General features: G+C 41.0%; 1 protein-coding gene across 1 annotated transcript; it reads right to left on the bottom strand.

The window, feature by feature from the left end:
• Window positions 1–483: 483 nt before the first annotated feature.
• Sele (selectin E) lies at window positions 484–17895 on the bottom strand. The gene is given in 18 exon segments (XM_090339784.1): window positions 484–864; window positions 1411–1468; window positions 1573–1594; window positions 2328–2438; window positions 2760–2936; window positions 3146–3168; window positions 3170–3332; window positions 5466–5654; window positions 5817–6002; window positions 6746–6931; window positions 7372–7479; window positions 8249–8632; window positions 9214–9297; window positions 9525–9796; window positions 11671–11768; window positions 13527–13644; window positions 14477–14602; window positions 17712–17895. Coding segments are annotated over 13 exon segments (1659 nt in total). The 5' UTR covers window positions 9251–9297; window positions 9525–9796; window positions 11671–11768; window positions 13527–13644; window positions 14477–14602; window positions 17712–17895; the 3' UTR covers window positions 484–849.
• Between the last annotated feature and the right edge of the window lie 21 nt (window positions 17896–17916).

Genomic DNA, 17916 nt, shown 5'->3' with positions numbered 1-17916 from the left:
TATAGTAAATGCTCTGAGCCTCACACTGATCACCATCTGCCCAGTTTTTAAATAACTTTACTGAATATTCAAACTTGCTAGTAAGTAAAGAAATTGGAATCTATGCCTTACAATACACTACACTAAATATTTAACTCGTTTATTCCTTGTAATGGGGTGCTTGGTAAATCCCAGCACACAGCATTTAGTAAGATTTGTTTCTCACACCAGTGGCAACCCAGCTGTACAGTTGACTGTGGGCCTCAAAAATGTCATCTTTTTTTCTAATTTAGAAATAAAGTATCTTTGGTCAAGTTCTTTCCTCTAAACTCCTGAAAGTTGTTAGGTATCTCTATGACAACCACTATGTAATTAGTAGTTGAACCACAGTGATAGTGAAGTAGGCAAGGACAAGTTATAAAAGAAATTCTGAGGGCCGGGAGTTTGACCTAGTGGTAGAGTGCTTGCCTAGGATGCACAAAGACCAGGGTTCAATTCCTTGGTACCAGATACATAGAAAAAAGCCAGAAGTGGTGCTGAGGCTCAGGTGGTAGAGCTCTAGCCTTGAGAAAGTCCAAGCACAGTGCTCAGGCTCTGAGCTCAAGCCCAGCACTGGCAAAAAAAAAATCCTGAGATCCAGAGCCTTGGTCTCTTCATTTTTCTTGAAGAGAATAACTTTTATCCAACACTTTAGCTCACACTGTCTTGATTAGGAAAGAGAAAACTGAGTCTTTGGGTACTGAGTCTCTTGAGTACTGACTTCTGATCCACGAAGTTACAGTCCCAGCTATAAGGCAGCAAGTACAGCAGACAAGAAAGACTGGGGCTCTGTCTCTTGTCTTCAATGTAGCACTGTAGTTCCTGTAGTAGCTAGCACTTGTGTTCCTGCAAATGATCACAGGGGGAATATCATCAGAACACTGCCCTCTAGTGTGGTAATATAAAAAGCATCCTCTAGCACAGACTACCCTTTAGAAACATAGATTTCAGAACCTAATTGCCTGTGTGTGAATCCCAGGTACATTGCTTAGTGACTTTGCCAGGCACATTGTCTCACTTGTGAGCCTTCTTTTATTTCTGAATGGCAATACATAGAGTAATAGCTTTTATCTCTTAAAATTTCTAGTTTAGAACTGTACCTAATAAATATGCATAAAGATGCACTCACACTGCTATTATCTTTCAAAAATGAAATGGCTCTGGGAAGTGGGGCTGTGGCTCCAGGGGTAGGGCAAAAGCCTTGAGCTGAAGAGCTCAGGGACAGCGCCAAGACCCAGAGTTCAGGACCCATGACCCACAAAAAAAAATGAAATGGCACTTGAAAGCCATGTCTCCATTTCCTTCTGCAAAGAAAGAAACAACTACTATGAAGGTGAGGATTTCCTTTAGCAAATGGTAGGTTCTCATGATTCTGTCTTATTCGAGTCTTACCTGTATGATGGCAGAAGGCATTTGATAGTTTCCAAGTGATTGAAAACTCTGGCAACTGCTGTGAAACACAGAGAATACTACATCAAACACCATTTTCTCACATGAAGAGAGAAAAATACATAGAATGTTCAGAGGCAGGCTTTGTACAAGAATGCAACATACCTGGCAGGTACAAATTTTTTCGCTGCAAGAGAAAGAAAATACATCAGTTTGGACTGATGGCTTTTAAGCAAACTCAAACAAAATCCGACTTGATTCACCAGGGTTTGCAAGTTCAATATCTCATAGATCATATAATATCAAATTGGTAGTAACAAAGTTTATTTTAAAAGAAAAAACATCCAAAGGCCCAATGACTTTTTAACACCAAGAAGTAGTTACAGGCCCAGTCCGCCAGAATTTTCTTCTTCCAATTTTTCATGAGAATCCAAAAATAAAGATTTTTTTCATGAGATCTTTCTAATGTTTAAATATCTGGTTATAATTCAAAGGTTTTAAACCATGAGTATGGATAGATATGCTTGCATATTTCCGCAGAGATACTCCCGCATGCCAGACAAGTCATCTGTTTTTAGGGAACATTTTGTCCACATTTCTGGGTGCGTGCATCACAGCAATCTTGTTGCATTTTTCCAAGACAACATGTCATTCATTGTAAACAGCATCCCCTAGAGTCATGCAGTGCTCACACAGCTAGCATTTATGTATCCCTAAACTCCTTCTGGGTTGAGTTGCATTATAAATGCTTTCCCCAACGAGTTTGCTAAGCTGCAGGTTATGAGTATGCATCCAATAAATAGTCACTGGTTTCTAGATTCCACTTAAAATGTGCAAGAAGGCAATAGATGACTCATCAATGGGAAATGAGGGTAAATTTGCAAAAACATGTTTAAGAGTATTTTCAGGAACTCCTTTACCTTTCTTCCAAAAACGTTTTAGAAACCAGAAGAGAAATGAAGTCACTGCCAGGAAGGAGGTTCCTGCAATAGAAAGTCCAGCTACCAAGGGAAGATTGGTCTCTGCAGGGGCTAAGGAAACAAGAGGGGAAGAAGGGTAGTCAGAAGGGGCAATTGGTCTTAAAATCTTGTGGTCCTGTCATTTGTCTGTACATTGATTTCTAGGATCAGAATAGCTGTGCAGCCAAGTGCATGAGGCACAGAGACCAGCCATTAAAGGGCTTTTACATCTCTCCCAAACCAACCTAGTGGCTAGAATTTCGAGATACAACACTAACTTGCCACCCAATATTGTCCCTTCTTATTCCCTCGGTCTCTCACTCCCATTTTCCTTCTTTCTCCTCTAAATGTCCCTTTTCCAGTTGTCTGAGAAGATCACAATCAGTGAATCACCTTGACATGTAGGCAGCATCCCAGACCAGAGTCCTGTGGCACCACAGGTGAGAGCTTCAGAACCACTAAGGGTCCATCCTTCCAGACACGAGAAATTGCACACCGTGCCAAATACTGGAGCCCTGCTGCAGTTCATGTTTGTCTTTCCTAGAACATCTAGGCTTGCACACTGTACCACTGCAAGTGAGGGCTACAGGGGTAGAGCTTAGAAAACCACTGCCAAACCTTAAAACTGGTATAAAAACCCAATCACCATCCATGTCACTTTAAGTACCACTTAGCACTTGCCATGTAAGAAACTGGAGTGAAATTCCTTAGAACAATTTAAATTCAGAAACTTATCAGGAATTAGATCTGCACCCAAAGAATCAAAAACTTGGTTCTACTTTGGCAAGAGGGCACTTCCTGTCCACTGTCCCTGAGCTGTACACTCAAGTTCCACTGCTCTGTAGAACTCAAAGCCTTCCTTGTAGTGGAAGGCACAAGAGGATTTGTGGGTAAATTCTCCAGTAGGGGTGTGAGTACAGTTCATGAAGCCATTCTGGGGCTTGGAGACAGCATCACAGTTCACAGCTAGAAGACAGGAAGAAAACTCCAGAGGAGTTCATGTTATGTTGCAGCAAGTATGTACATGGAGGCAACTAGGCCAGAAACAAAGACAGTATTTTCCTATATGGGATTCTTACTGTCCTAGTCCCCTGTAGGGCATCCTTTAATAGGGAATATTGGTTCTTGATCCCTGTGACATTCACAGAAACATAAAGTTAAGGAAATTTAGGCAGCCACGAAGCTACTTCCAGGTGGTTTCCAAATGGAAGGAAAAGAAGAAGTTGGCATGCTTGGTAGCTTGGTTCTGGGATGGTAGCTTTTGCTCTCAATAAGTACTCTGTCTCACACCTGAAGAGAGTGCCTGATGATGTAAGCTGATAATAAAAAGTATTTTTTTCACTAGCTATGCTCTTGCTTTAATTCAATGTTGTATGTATCAAAATGATCACGGGATAGTCACCTCATAGCTAGTTACAAAATTCAAAAGAGAGCTGGGCGAGGTGGCTCACGCCTGTCATCCTTAGCTACAGGAGGCTGAGATCTGTGGATCAAGGTTCAAAGCCAGCATAGGCACTAAAGGACCTGAGACTCTTATCTCCAACTAACCTCTAGAAAACTGGAAGTGGGGCTTGGCTCAAAGGTAGGAGGGTAGCCTTCAGCTGAAGAGCTCAGGGACAGTGCCCAGGGTGAGTTCAAGCCCCATAACCCACACAAAAAAATGTTTTTTCAAAAGAAAAAGACAATAATACTTTGAGATTCACAAATGCTTTCAAAACTCAAAATGTGAAAACATTTTTTGCCAGTCCTGGGGCTTGAACTCAAAGCCTGAACACTGACTTTTCTCAAGGCTAGAACTCTACCACTTGAGTCACAGCACCATTTCTAGCCTTTTTCTATGTATGTGGTACCAAGGAATTGAACCCAGGTCTGAGAGCATGCTAGACATGCACTCTACCACTAGGCCAAACTCCCAGCCTGTGAAAATTTTTAATGTGATTTTTCCTCCTTCAATTGAGAATTTGGCTGGGTACTGTTGGTATATGCCTGTTAGACTCATTACTCAGGAGGCTGAGATCCAGAAGATTGTGGTTCAAAGCCATCCTGGACTGAAAGGTCCATGAGACTTCATTTTCAAAAAGAACCATCAAAAAGCAGGCTGCAAGTGTGACTCAAACAATACAGTGTCAGCTGAGAAAACAAATAGAACAAAGCTTAAAACCCTGAGTTTAAATCCTGGTCCCCAAAAAAGCAAAAACAATTAAAAAAAAAAAAAAAAAGCCCAGCTGCGCAAGTGATAGATAGGACAAACTACCCAGCTCAAGGCCCTGACTCCAAACCCATTCTGAAAAAAAACAAAAACCAAAAAAACAACCAAAAAACAAAAGAACATAACTCTATTTTGTTCAATGTCTGTAAATTAAAATCTATATACCTACCAGTATTTTAAAACCAGCATAGGATTGATTCACTTATGTTACATTCAGTCCTTTTCCTGACCAAATATTGTTTTTTTATATGAATCTCTAAGAAATTAATGTGGCCCATCAAATCCGCTATCTATACTTAAAGTGGACATCTGGATTCAGGGTTCATTTTAGTGCGCGAGGTAGAACATTATTGCTATTCTAGAAACAAAAGTACAGAGAGGAGAGGGCTGGGAGTTTGGCCTAGAGGTAGAGAGCTTGCCTAGCATGAATGAAGACCTGGGTTCAATTCCTCCTACCGCATACCTAGAAAAAAAAAAAAAAACAGAAGTGGTTCTAGCCTTAAGAAAGCCCTATAACAGTGTTCAGACCCTGAGTTCAAGCCCTTGACTGAAGAAAGAAAGAAAGAGAGAAAGAAAGAGAGAAAGAAAGAGAGAAAGAAAGAAAGAAAGAAAGAAAGAAAGAAAGAAAGAAAGAAGGAAAGAAAATAGAAGTGCAGAGTAGGGGGGCCGGGAATTTGGCCTAGTGGTTAAAGTGCTTGCCTAGTATGCATGAAGACCCGGGTTTGATTCCTCGGTACCACATACATAGAAAAAAGCCAGAAATGATGCTGAGGCTCAAGTGGTAGAGCTCTAGCCTTGAGAAATTCCAAGGACAGTGCTCAGGCCCTGAGCTCAAGCCCAGGACTGGCAAAAAAAAAAAAAAAGTGCAGAGTAGGGCATCTTAGGCTCACCTTCACACACTGGGCTTGGTTTTGTCCATTGCCCTTGGGTAGTGCATTCGACCTTGGCTGGCCCTTGCAAGGTGAAGCCCTCCTTACAGGTCAAGGTGCAGGATGAGTTGAAGGTGAACCCTCCATCGCTGGAGTTTGTACAGCTCCAAAAGCCATGTTGAGGATGGTGGGGGGCACCACATGCCACAGCTGTAACACACGTATACATTCGTATTAAGAAATGTGCCCCTGTTCATCGCCTTTATAATATATATATTTTTTAAAAAAACAGAAATCTGGCTTTCCCATTTTGAGAGGCGGTGGAGGAAGAGAAATGTGTACAATAGTTCCAAGTTGAGGAACATGAACTACCTTTACACACTGGCTCCTCGTGGTCCCAGTGTCCAGATGAGGTACATGTGAGTGTCGCAGAACCCAGAACCTCATACCCTTCCTCACAGTCGAAGGTACAGGTTGTGTTCCATGGGGAGCTTCCAGGACCTTGGGAACAGTTTCTGACCCCATTGGCAGGATTGGTCAAAGCATCACATTCAACCACTGGGAAGTAGAAATAGCACTGTGAGTTTTAATGAAAGATGACATTTTTCCCCCTGGTTGAATTGAAGTTTCACACAGAGCAAGAAAGCCACCTTCAAAGAGTAGAGCCCAAAGTCCTAGGACAATCCTACAACACAGTTTTTCTTCTTTATTATCATGGTCTCCATCGTTTCTGATTAATTTTTACTTGGATTCTGCTGAGTCGCATGGCCAAAGTAAAAAATGGTGCCTCATTTGCCTGAGATGAAAATAATGAGTTCCTGACCAAGATTCATAATTGGTTGAGATAAAAAAAAATAGAGACATAAGTGAAACAATTTATTTTTATCCTAGTGATACCTTAAGGACCCAAAAGGTCCTCCCGAAAGGTGAGGTTCAGTGAGCAAGAAAAGAGAGAAACTGCTTGATTAGCAGGGATTAGTTTAGCCCCATTACTTGGAAAAGATAAACAGAGAACAAAGGTGAGAATATTATTGAGACTCATAGAGTTCAGCTCCACTGTGCCCATGACAGTCTCCTTTTAGGGTCACCAGAGTCTCAAAAATTCTGCTTCAAACAAGAAAGGGCTTTTCTCAAGCCCACAGATCTTAAATCGGCCCATACATATTGACTGAGATAAAGTGTTACTAATGGTAACAATATAAAGAACTTTCAATGGAGTTTGAAGATGCTCCAAACTGGATGAAACCTAGGAAATGAGGGGTGAGCTCAAGACCATTCTGCACATTTGGAGAGGGACTTACCATTGCAAGCTAGAGGAGGAGCGCTCCATTCCCCAGAAGACATGCACTGTGGAGTCTCAGGACTGCTGGGCTCATAGCCCCTTTCACAGCGGACGGAGCAGGAGGAACTATAGCCATGGCTCCCGAAAGGGCCAGTGCAGTTCAGGATTCCATACTCAGGATGCTCCTGAGCTTCACACATCACAACTGGAAGAAGATTACAAGTGATTCATGCTCATCCCTCACCTGCCAATGTGAGTAGACCCCTGGGAATTCTAACTACAGCTTCCTGAATGCTTCCTGTGAGCCTGGCACCATGGTGCTGTAAGTCAATTATTACCATCTTCATTTCACTCTGCCACCTAGAGAGTTTAACTACCATCCTGGGCCATATGATGATTTTCTGCTCCATGGCGGTCCCCATGCACAGTGGTGGTTCCATAAATGTGCCTGGTCAAGGTGTCATAAAATAGCAAATAGTGAATCTGTGCCATGACCCTTAGAATGGGCTGACTACATAGGCTCAGCTCTCCGATACCTTATTGTACCATTATGATCCAGTGATGGGAAGGCAGGCACTCAAGACGGCTAGAACATGAGATGGTGCTACCCCCTCCAGAGAAGGATGAGGTAAGAACAAGATTTACCTTGCTCACACTTGAATCCACGGAAGCCAGGGTCACACTTGCAGGTGTGGTTATTGATGGTCTCTATGCATTGGCCATGGCCACTGCATGATGCTTCGGTACAGGCAGCTGCAGAAAGGACAGTCCAAGATGAGGGCAACTGTTAGGGTGTTTACCATGAGTTACTTTAGGAGTGCAACAAATGTATCATCCATGTGTTCATGAGTTCGACCAAAGGGCTTTATACAAAATGCCAGCTTGGTTGTGAGGTTTCTCTCTTTTATACGTAAGGTTAATACACAGACAAGAGAGCAGCTTTTGCTGGCAGCAAGCAGAAAAAAATCATTTTTATCACAGCTCTAAAGACATTTCCCCTACCACAGATGCATGTGTTTATAGGTATTCTCTATACCAGTAAAACTACATAGATGCACAAACACACACACACACACACACACACACACACACACACACACATATACACAATGCACATACAATCCTGCCTACATTCACATGAAGTTAGAAAGGATACCACAGCAGTTACAGTTGCATGTGTATAGCTGGGAATGTGGCTTATTGATAGGGTGCTTGCCTAGCATGCATGTAGCCCTGGGTTTGATTCCTCAGTACCCCATAAAAAGAAAAAAAAATCTGGAAATGGTACTGTAGCTCAAATAATGGAGTGCTAGCCTTGGGAAGCTCAGGAACAGTGCCCAGGCCTGAGTTCAAGTCCCAGGATTAAAAAATAGATGATAAATAGATAGATAGATAGATAAAGTTGTATGTTTTAAAATATAAACTAACCAGAGTAGAAACAATTGTGGTACACTATAAATTTGACCAACTAGTCAAATGCTGAAACTACTCACCCCGCCACCTGCCGCCTCAAACTTCCTACCTGTATAGCACAAGGCTAGCTTCTTTTTGCTGCATCTCTCATCATTCCACCTTCCTGAATCATTATTTCTCTTGATGTAGATCTCCACGCAGTCCTCATTGCTTTGTTTGTTGTTTGGTTCACCTGGAGCCCAGTTCTTGGCTTCTTCAGTCAGAGGCTTCTGGGTCCCTACCCAGATCCACACGCCGTTTACTTTTCTGATTCCAATCCAGTAGTAAGTTGGTGAAAAGCTCAATGTGGAGTTTAGGTACTCAATCTCTTCTTTATTTTGAATGGCCACCAGATGTGTATACCTTTGCTGACAGTAAGCACTCGCTTCATCGTAAGTCAGAAGTTCTGTGGAGGTGTGGTAAGTCCAGGATCCACTTCCTTCAATGAGAAACACTATAGGACAGCAGAGGAGAATGGGAATGGTAGAGTTTACTTCTGCAGTGGTTTAACTTTCTTGTCTTTGTAATGTATATGTGTATGTATGTATATATATAATATATATATGTATCTACACATACATATGGTGGCCTTTGGAATGATTCAAGCTTTATCAGTTTTTCAAAAGTAAGAAGAAAAACACTGGAATGAACTAGTATTTATTGTTTCTCTGTTGCCATTATCCATACAAAGGTTCTTTATTGTCTTCTGTCATCGGGTAGTATACCCACCTTACAGTAGAATAAAACCAGTTCAATGAAGGACTGGGGTCCTTACTGTGTGTCACCAAAGAGAACCACGTATTGATTGAATCCTTATCTTGACTAAATAGGGTACTAATAATCAATACATGAAGACATAATGTAACTAAATCTCTGAGAGGCAAAGTAAACTGTTCCTAACACAAGACAGCAGATAGTGGTCAGAGAGGTGTGACCAAATATCCTACAAAGGACAGTCCCACATGCAAGGAAGGCATGCTAGTCTTAAATGTCCATAGTGGGAAGATCCTGGTGTGTCTAATGATATTGACTTACCCAAAGTGAGAATGGAGATAAAGTGTGAGGCAATCATGACTCTGAGAGGAATCTTCAACCAAGGGTTAAGCTTGAGATGCTTTTCTGGGGAGAGAAAGTACAAGTGAAATATTGATTATTAAAGGAAATACCCCATAAACTAGTACTCACAGACTTCCAATGCCACATCTGTCATTCAAAGACATTTACAAAATGTAAGGCTTTATTGTTTAGTCATGGAGAGAAAAGACAGGTTTTTAACTATAATGCAATAAGGCTGACACAGCTATTTTTATGAGAAGGGTTATTTTTTTCTTAACGTATCTCTTTACCTTGAAAAATCTGTTTTGTGACCAAAATCAGTATGGTAAAGGGTTCTTCTGTACTTCCCGTTTTTGTCAGTTGGCTGCTAGCGCACCAGTTTCTCAGGTGTGTCTGCTGCTTTTGTGTCCTGTCCCAGCAGTTTTGATGTGAATTCAGCCAAGGATCCCTGAGTAGTCCAGCTCTCCTGGAGCCCTTTTATTGGAGCGTTTGCTTCCTGGAAAAGGCTGACGCTATCAAAGTCTCTTGAAGAGGAAATCCTTTACAACATCCAAAAAATTTCCTGGGAATGTCCACAATGATTTAAAAAAAAGAAGAAGAAGAAAAGCACAGGGCTTAGTATTTCAGACCCAGGAAATTTTCTTCCACACCCATTCTCTAAGCTGCTGCTCCAAATTGTGATTTTATTTTGTTTTTATGTCATAAAATGAGATTCCTTTTTCCTCAGTGCCCCTTAACCATCACAGCACTCCATTTTCAGGAATCTTGAAACCTGAGGGCAAGAAGGAGACCCAGGGAAAGGGTACAAATGAGAAGAGACCTTGGTCCCCGAGAAACATGGAGTCCTCAGAGATAAAAACAAAAACAAAGAACAAGCAAGGCAGGCTTAGCTTTGCATAGAAGGAATTGTTGACACTAAGTCATTTTTCTCCACAGAATGATTGGAAAGCAAGTTCTGCCCAAGGTGAAAGAAAGGGAGAAATGATTGTTCTGAATTTATAATAAGAAAGCCCGAGGAAGACAATTCAATACCAGAAGGAAAGATCAGGGAAAGGAATAGAATAGATTATGAAATAAAGGTCATAGAAAGATACAGACATATAGGGGCCAGGAGTTTGGCCTAGTGGTAGAGTGCTTGCCTAGAATGCACAAAGACCCGGGGTTCCGTTCCTCAGTACCATATACATAGAAAAGCCAGAAGTGGTGCTGTGGCTCAAGTGGTAGAGCTCTAGCCTTCAGGAAAGCCCAAGGACAGTGCTCAGGCTCTGAGTTCATTCCCCAGGACTGGCAAAAAAACAGATACGGATATATAGACACCGATACAGATATGTAGAAACAGACATGTGGAGATGTGACACTCATTCCTTGGGGCTAGGGAGTTCAAGAAAATGAGTTCAAGAAAAATTAAGAGTGAGATCTGAATAGCTTTGGTACTGAATAGTATTCACCCTCCAAATAATTCCAACTTTCCTCCAGGAAACTGGCTGATGAGAGCTGTGTCAAGGCCACATGGAGTCTTCCAAGCTCTGAAGGCTCCATCTTCACTAATCTGTTCTCACTCCCCCTACTCAGTTCTTAACCTGCTGCCCACCCATGGATGCCCCTCCTCAACCATCTTCTCCGTTTAATGGGAGTCATCTCCTAAATGTATTCCACCAAGAAAAAGAAAAGGAAAGAAGTGTAATCATAGACACATGAGCCAGGACTGGCTATTTCCTCTCTGAGGCGCCACACTCCCAGTCTCATCATCTATTTCCTAGAAGTCCTTTGTCCTCCTCTCCATACCCTTGAACTAAATGCTTTCTCTGCTCGAGTCTACTCATCCTCACCCTTCCAGTAAAGGTATAACTTTGGAAGAGAAGGAGCCAGAAAGAGGATATAAAGGTTCCTAAGACACACGTTAGAATTTTACCCAAGTTCACCCTGTGGACTTGGGATTGTTAAGTGTGATAAAAAGTAGCACTGGCTGTAATGGCACATGGCAACAGATTGGATGTAGGTGGTCAGTTTATGGTTTTTGAGCAAGTCTCAGAACTGATGATAGTGGGGCGATCTGGTGGCCTCCTGCTGCCTGCAGGGGGGGGAGGGTATCTACTCTCCTCCCTCTAGTGAAGGGTTTATTTTTAAAAAGCTTGGTATATCTAATTCCACAAAAATGTCTGCTCTTCTAACATGTTACTCACTTTACAGAGATTTAAAAAGAGGAAATCTGGAGTAAGATTCAGTCTCCTGTGTAGAGTACAAACATATTTCTTTCATACCCAAGATTGTTAAAGGAAACAAATACAAGCATAGCTCTTGCATACCCAGAATTGTGAGAGAAAATGAATATGTATGATAGCATGGAATGGCATTCTTTGATAGAAAGAAAAAGTATGTATCATGAAAAAATGGTCTGGTTCCTTCTAAATGTATTTTCCAGAAATGCATACTCACTCTGTTGGCAATTCATAGTTATTCTGAAACATCTGGGTGTAATAGAGACTCAGGATGCTGTTCTCCAAACCTCGGGAATAACTGAGGTGCCTCAGACTCTGGAATAAAGAACAGTTATCTGGGGGTCAGGAGAGTGCTTGCTGAGCATGCGTGAAGCCCTGGGTTCAATTCCTCATTACCACATACTCAGAAAAAGCTGGAAGTGACGCTGTGGCTCAAGTGGCAGAGTGCTAGCCTTGAACAAACAGTGTCCAAGGACAATGCCCAGACCCTGGGTTTGAGCCCCAGCACTCGCATAAACAATTACCTGAGACTCTCATTTATAAATGCCTGTTCTTCAGGATTAGTACTTCCTTTGACTCTATAAATCAAGATTATCCCAGGAATTGGCACTTAAATGGTTTTCCGGTGATTCTAACGCAAATGACCAAATCCTACCATCTTTGATATCTATTGACCCTTGGCCACGTGATTTGGAGGAAATGTGAATAGACCCCATGGTTGGTGCTCATATATACAAAGCACATGAATTTTGATCTAAATTTCACTGCAGTTAATACTAGCACCCTCTCTATGGGAGCTAGAAAGATGAAGGACCTATTTGTGACAATGTTGGACAAAAGTAAGGAACAGGTAGAGTTATGTTTTAAATTCTCCCCCATAAGAAAGTAAACAGTTTTTGACCAACAAAAGGGAATACTCTCTAAGGAATTTGCACAAATTCCTTATTCTCCTGTGATTTAATGGGACTCACAATTCCGGTAGTTCAACTTTAGTGGCTTGCAAGATGATCTGAGATTTTCAATTTTAATTTGCTTCCTGTTTGGCAGCACCTAATTGTAAAGCTTCCGTTTTCTGTTTGGGGATTTATGGACTAACAAATAGGAATATCTTTACAAAATGGGCTGTTCTGGTGAATTGCCAAAGCGGAAGAAAAAGGCAGGGTGGGTTGGTTCATTAGGAGAATGTTTCCAGGCTTGTAATAGGAGGGGAATTAAAAACAAACAAAAAAAGAATATAGAAGTGTCCAAGATTTAAAGAAGCTCCCTGGCTTTGTTTCAAGTCAAATGTTTCTATTATTAACAGTGTTCTTAGGACCTCACATCAGAAAAATTCCAGCCTCGTCACTTTTAATAATACAGCTTTGATTTTTATCCTGTGTGGGGAAAAAATGCAACAATTCTGACTGACTCCTAAAGGACACCAAAGGGTGAAGAAAAAAAGGTCATTTTTAAAAAAAAAAAAACTTATCTAAAACTTAAAAAAAATCAGAAACAACCTGAATTTTCTTTTTTTTTTTTTTTGCCAGTCCTGGGCTTGAGCTCAGGGCCTGAGCACTGTCCTTGGACTTTCTCAAGGCTAGAGCTCTACCACTTGAGCCTCAGCACCACTTCCGACTTTTTTCTATGTATGTGGTACCGAGGAATCCAACCCGGTCTTCATGCATGCTAGGCAAGCACTTTAACCACTAGGCCAAACTCCTGGCACAACCTGAATTTTCTAGCTGTCTTTATAATTCAGAAATGGATACAGTTGATTAGGTAAGCATTTTCTATTTGGACATGAGTGCCCTGGCTTAATAAAATGAATTTTTAAATGCCGCAGTTTAACACGTGACATATTTATTTTTCACTAACTAACTCTAGGAAGTGGAGCACTCTTCTTTGCCACTTTAAGAACCTGAAGTACACCTGGCTGTCTTGACATATTATTCCTGCAATTAGCTGTCATATTATGACATAATGACAAATATAGGGAGAAAGACACTTTTTGTTGCATTAGAGATTGATCTCAAGACTTTGAGCTTGCAAGATAGACATTCTACTTCATGAATCACACCTCTAGCACTTTTTTACCTTGATTATTTCTCTGTAGGGTCTTTCTTTATGTCCAGGGACTGTGATCCTCCTATTTGTGTTTCCCATGTCACTGGAGACAACCAGTATACCCCTGTGCATTGCCATTGTGCTTCCCCTATAGTTAGGAAAACAGACATGCAAATTGTTTCCAGCCATTGGTGAAAAGAAAGGAAGAAAGCTCTAAAAATTAAATCCCCTCACTAACAAATTCTCAAAGAAACAACCATCCCATTAATAAGTGAGCTAAAGAATTAAAGCGAGACTTCTTTGAAGAGGAAATAAGAATGGCCAATAGACACATGAAGAAATGCCCGACACCTCTGGCCATAAAAGAAATGCAAATTAAAACAACATTGAGATTCCACCTCACTCCATTTAGAATGGCCATGATCAAGAAATCTAATAACCACAAATACTGGCAGGGATATGGCCAAAAGGGAACATTAATACACTGTTGGTGGGAGTGTAAACTTGTTCAAACACTCTGGAAAGCAATATGGAGGCTCTTCAAAAGACTAAACATAGAGATTCCATATAACCCAGATGCCCCTCAGTAAATGAATGGACCAAGAAGATGTGGTATTTATATACAATGGAATTCTATGCTTCCATCAGAAAGAATGTCATTGCTCCATTCATCAGGAAATGGAAAGACGGAAAAAATAATATTAGGTGAAGTTAGGCAGACCCAAAGAAACATAGGTTCTGGGGCCAGGAGTTTGGCCTAGTGGTAGAGTGCTTGCCTACCATGCAAGAAAACCGGGGGGTCAATTCCTTGGTATCATTTACATAGAAAATCCAGAAGTGGTGCTGTGGCTCAAGTGACAGAGCTCTAACCTTGAGGAAAGCCCAAGGACAGTGCTCAGGCCCTGAGTTCAAGCCCCGGGACTGGCAAAAACAATTAGTATAGTCCTAGAAGAGGATCACAATAACTCAGTAATACATACATATGACCATATAAGATGAGGCTTAGTGAAATGAACTCCAAGAAACAAAACAAGAGGGTTTTCTTTATTGTTGCTGTTTTTAATGTACCATGTGAAGTTATTTCTTTCTTCTTTCTTTTTTTTCTCCTTTACGGAAGAAAAGGGGAACAACAAAATGGTGAGACAGGGGACAAAGAGTGAACCAATGTAACAGTGATACTCACAAGACACTATGTTGTGAATGATTTTTATAACTTCGGGGGGGGGGTGGGTAAAGGGAAGGGAAAATGGAGGAAAAACAAGGGAAGGGGCAACAATGCTCAACAAGAAATGTACTCCTTATCTTACATATATAACTGTAACCTCTCTGTACATCACCTTTACAATGAAGTTTTTTAAAAGAATTTATTTTAAATTCCTAATAGCCAGCTTGATGGCTTCCTACACTCCTAACTACTCAGGAGGCTGAGATCTAAGGATCACAGTTCAAAGCCAGCCTAGGCACTAAAGACGGTGAGACTCTTTTCTCCAATTAACCACTAGAAAATTGGAAATGGTGCTGAGGCTTAAGGGGTAGAGTAGTAGCCTTGAGCTGAAGAGCTCAGGGACAGTGCCCAGGCCCAGAGTCCAAGTCCCACCACTGACAAAAAAATTCCTAATAGATACTACATAGAGAATGCCAGCTGTGAGCCAAGTGCTTTATATACATTGCTTTAAGCAAACATCACAAAATGGAAAGTAGGCATTAACTTTATTTTTCTAGAGGATAAAATGGAGACAGAGATAGGTTAAACAATCTGCATTTTTTAGTTAATTAATGATAAAGCTGGGATTCCATTCCATACATGTATTACCCTAGCATTCATGTTCCTTTTGATATCTGTGGGGCAGTACACTTTAATGTTTACAGAGAGATCATGCTAGAACAATTTTGACTCCGTAAGCTTAGTGTCTGAGGACAGTGTATTTCTGAAAAGGATCTTGAGTCACCATAGATGTGGTACAAATTATTTCCTTAGGAGATGCTACCTAGAAACTGTAGAGGTATGAAGAAGGGAGAAGGGAAAGTAAGGTACCAAACAGGGGTATGTTAATAGACAAGCCAACCTGAAGAACAGGGGGGGAGGCCAGTCCTGGGCTTGAGCTCAGGGCCTGAGCACTGTCCTTGGACTTTCTCAAGGCTAGAGCTCTACCACTTGAGCCTCAGCACCACTTCCAGCTTTTTTCTATGTATGTGGTACCGAGGAATTGAACCTGTGTCTTCATGCATGCAAGGCAAGCAAGCTACCACTAGGCCAAACTCCCGGCCCTGCCAGGAGACATTTTTATTAGGGAATTCCAGGCGAAGGTGCAGAACACTCCAGAAAATCCCAAAGAGAGGCAGGAGAGCTGGAGTCAACCATCACTGGATTAGGTCTTCTCCCTAAAGGGCATAATTCACTCTCCTGTGCTTTGAGTTGGATTCTAGAGGCCAGAGAAAATCATCCGAATATGCCAATTATTTCAAGCAATTGCATTTAGCATATGCAGATATGTATATGCTGTGTGGGGGTCATGGTAAGCTTATTCATTTTCTATCATTGCCTTAGCACTTTATTCCAAAGTTAGTGGTATAAGCAACAAAAAAATTCTTATGAATAGATTGGGTTCAAATTGAATGAATCTCCTTCCAAGATTGTTCAAAGTGGTTGTGACTATGAGGGCTATGATCCTCCTGTTTCTACTTCCTGTCACAAGACTCCATTTCAACTCTTTTTTTATGAAAACAATGTATTTTTTTGCCAGCCCTGGGGCTTGAACTCAGAGCCTGAGCACCGTCCATGGACTTTCTCAAGGCTAGCACTCTACCACTTGAGCCACCGCACCACCTCTGGCTTTTTCTATGTGGTCCCAAGGAATCGAACATGGGTTTTCGTGCATGCTAGGCAAGCACTCTACCACTATGCCAAACTCCTGGCCCATAATGCATCTCTTTAAAATTTTTTACTTTATTGTCAGGGTGCTGTACAGAGGGATTATAATTCAATCATTCACAAGGAAGTGAGTACATTACTTCTCCAACATTGTAAATTTCAGGTGTGCACCACCATACCCAGCTATTTGTTGAAATGGAGTCTCAGGAACGCACTACCACTTGAGCCACAGCACCGTTTCTGGCTTTTTTCTATGTATGTGGGACCGAAAAATCGAACCCGGGTCTTCGTTCAGGAACTTTTTGACTGGACTAGACTTGTGTCCATTTCATCTTCCAAACTAGCAATTTGTGGTCCCTGCAAACCTCTCCAGCATCCCCTGCTACCTCATCTTTCCTCTGCTTACCACTTCTGTATTCCTTTCTGTGAATATCATGGGATTGCATTAAGTTTACCCAGATAATAAAAAAATATTCTTGTTATAAATTTAGCTAGCTAGTAATTTTAATTCAATCTGCAAAGGGCTTTTCTCAGCAGTACCTACATTGCTACTTTATTAGATACTTGGCATAGTAACCTGGATTAATGGGGGAGTCACTTTTAAAAGTATGCCTCTTAAGGTAGGGACTTAATCTTCAGAGATGTAATCCAGGGACAAGGTTGAATAGCTAATCTAACTTAGCACTAGGGTAGTATGTCTTATGAATTAGCTCCTCTTCTTAAAATAGGATTACTCCCTGAATACAAAGATGTTATGGATTCTTAAATTGAAATTTTATATACAAATTCTGGCAAATTTTTAGGTTCCCTATCTAGATTTCTCCCTGGCACACATTTTTCTCGAATTAATCCAAGTCTGTTGGTCTTTATATTTCACTTGTTCCTTCACTGCATGAACTATACCCTACACAGATACTTCATTTTGCCAGTTACCCTATGTGAACAATATTTGTAATTAATAATCTAGCAACTGCCATTAATTGGCCACTTACTTCAACATCAAATGCTGGGCCAAAAACTTAAACAAATCATGTCATTTTATCATGTGTCCCCAGTTTTAAAAGAAACTGGGGAGTACACTGAAGTTTATAAAGTTTAAATAACTTTCCCAAAATTTGATGATCAGTAGAACTAGATCTCAAACCCATGTCAGTCTGAGTGCAAAGTTTCTGGCTACCACACAGCCATTGCTTTAACTGACCATGGACTCTACCTACTTTAGCAGGTCCTATGCTCCTATACAGACAATGATACAAGCAACAACACGGAAAATGTACGGAAGAACTAGTTACATAGAAACACATTCTAATACGTGATGCTCACCATTATCTGGTTTTACTTACAGTTACTGTTTCTGATTTTTTTGTTTTATGATGGGAATCATTTTGGACATCATAGTAATGCTTTCATGTAGGGCGTTCTGTTTGTTGTATTCCCAGGCTCTGACTCAGCCTGACTTTCGGTAAATGACCAAAAATCTATAGTAAATGAATAAATGAACAAAGTTCAGTGAGCTATGTAAACCATTTCTTCATGTGCTCTGATTAT

The sequence above is a fragment of the Megascapheus bottae genome, chromosome 10, assembly GCF_031878675.1.
Source record: "Megascapheus bottae isolate mThoBot1 chromosome 10, mThoBot2.hap1, whole genome shotgun sequence".
Taxonomy (NCBI): domain Eukaryota; kingdom Metazoa; phylum Chordata; class Mammalia; order Rodentia; family Geomyidae; genus Megascapheus; species Megascapheus bottae.
The sequence above is the reverse complement of the archived record's forward strand: the minus strand, read 5'-3'. Positions and strand labels throughout refer to the sequence as shown.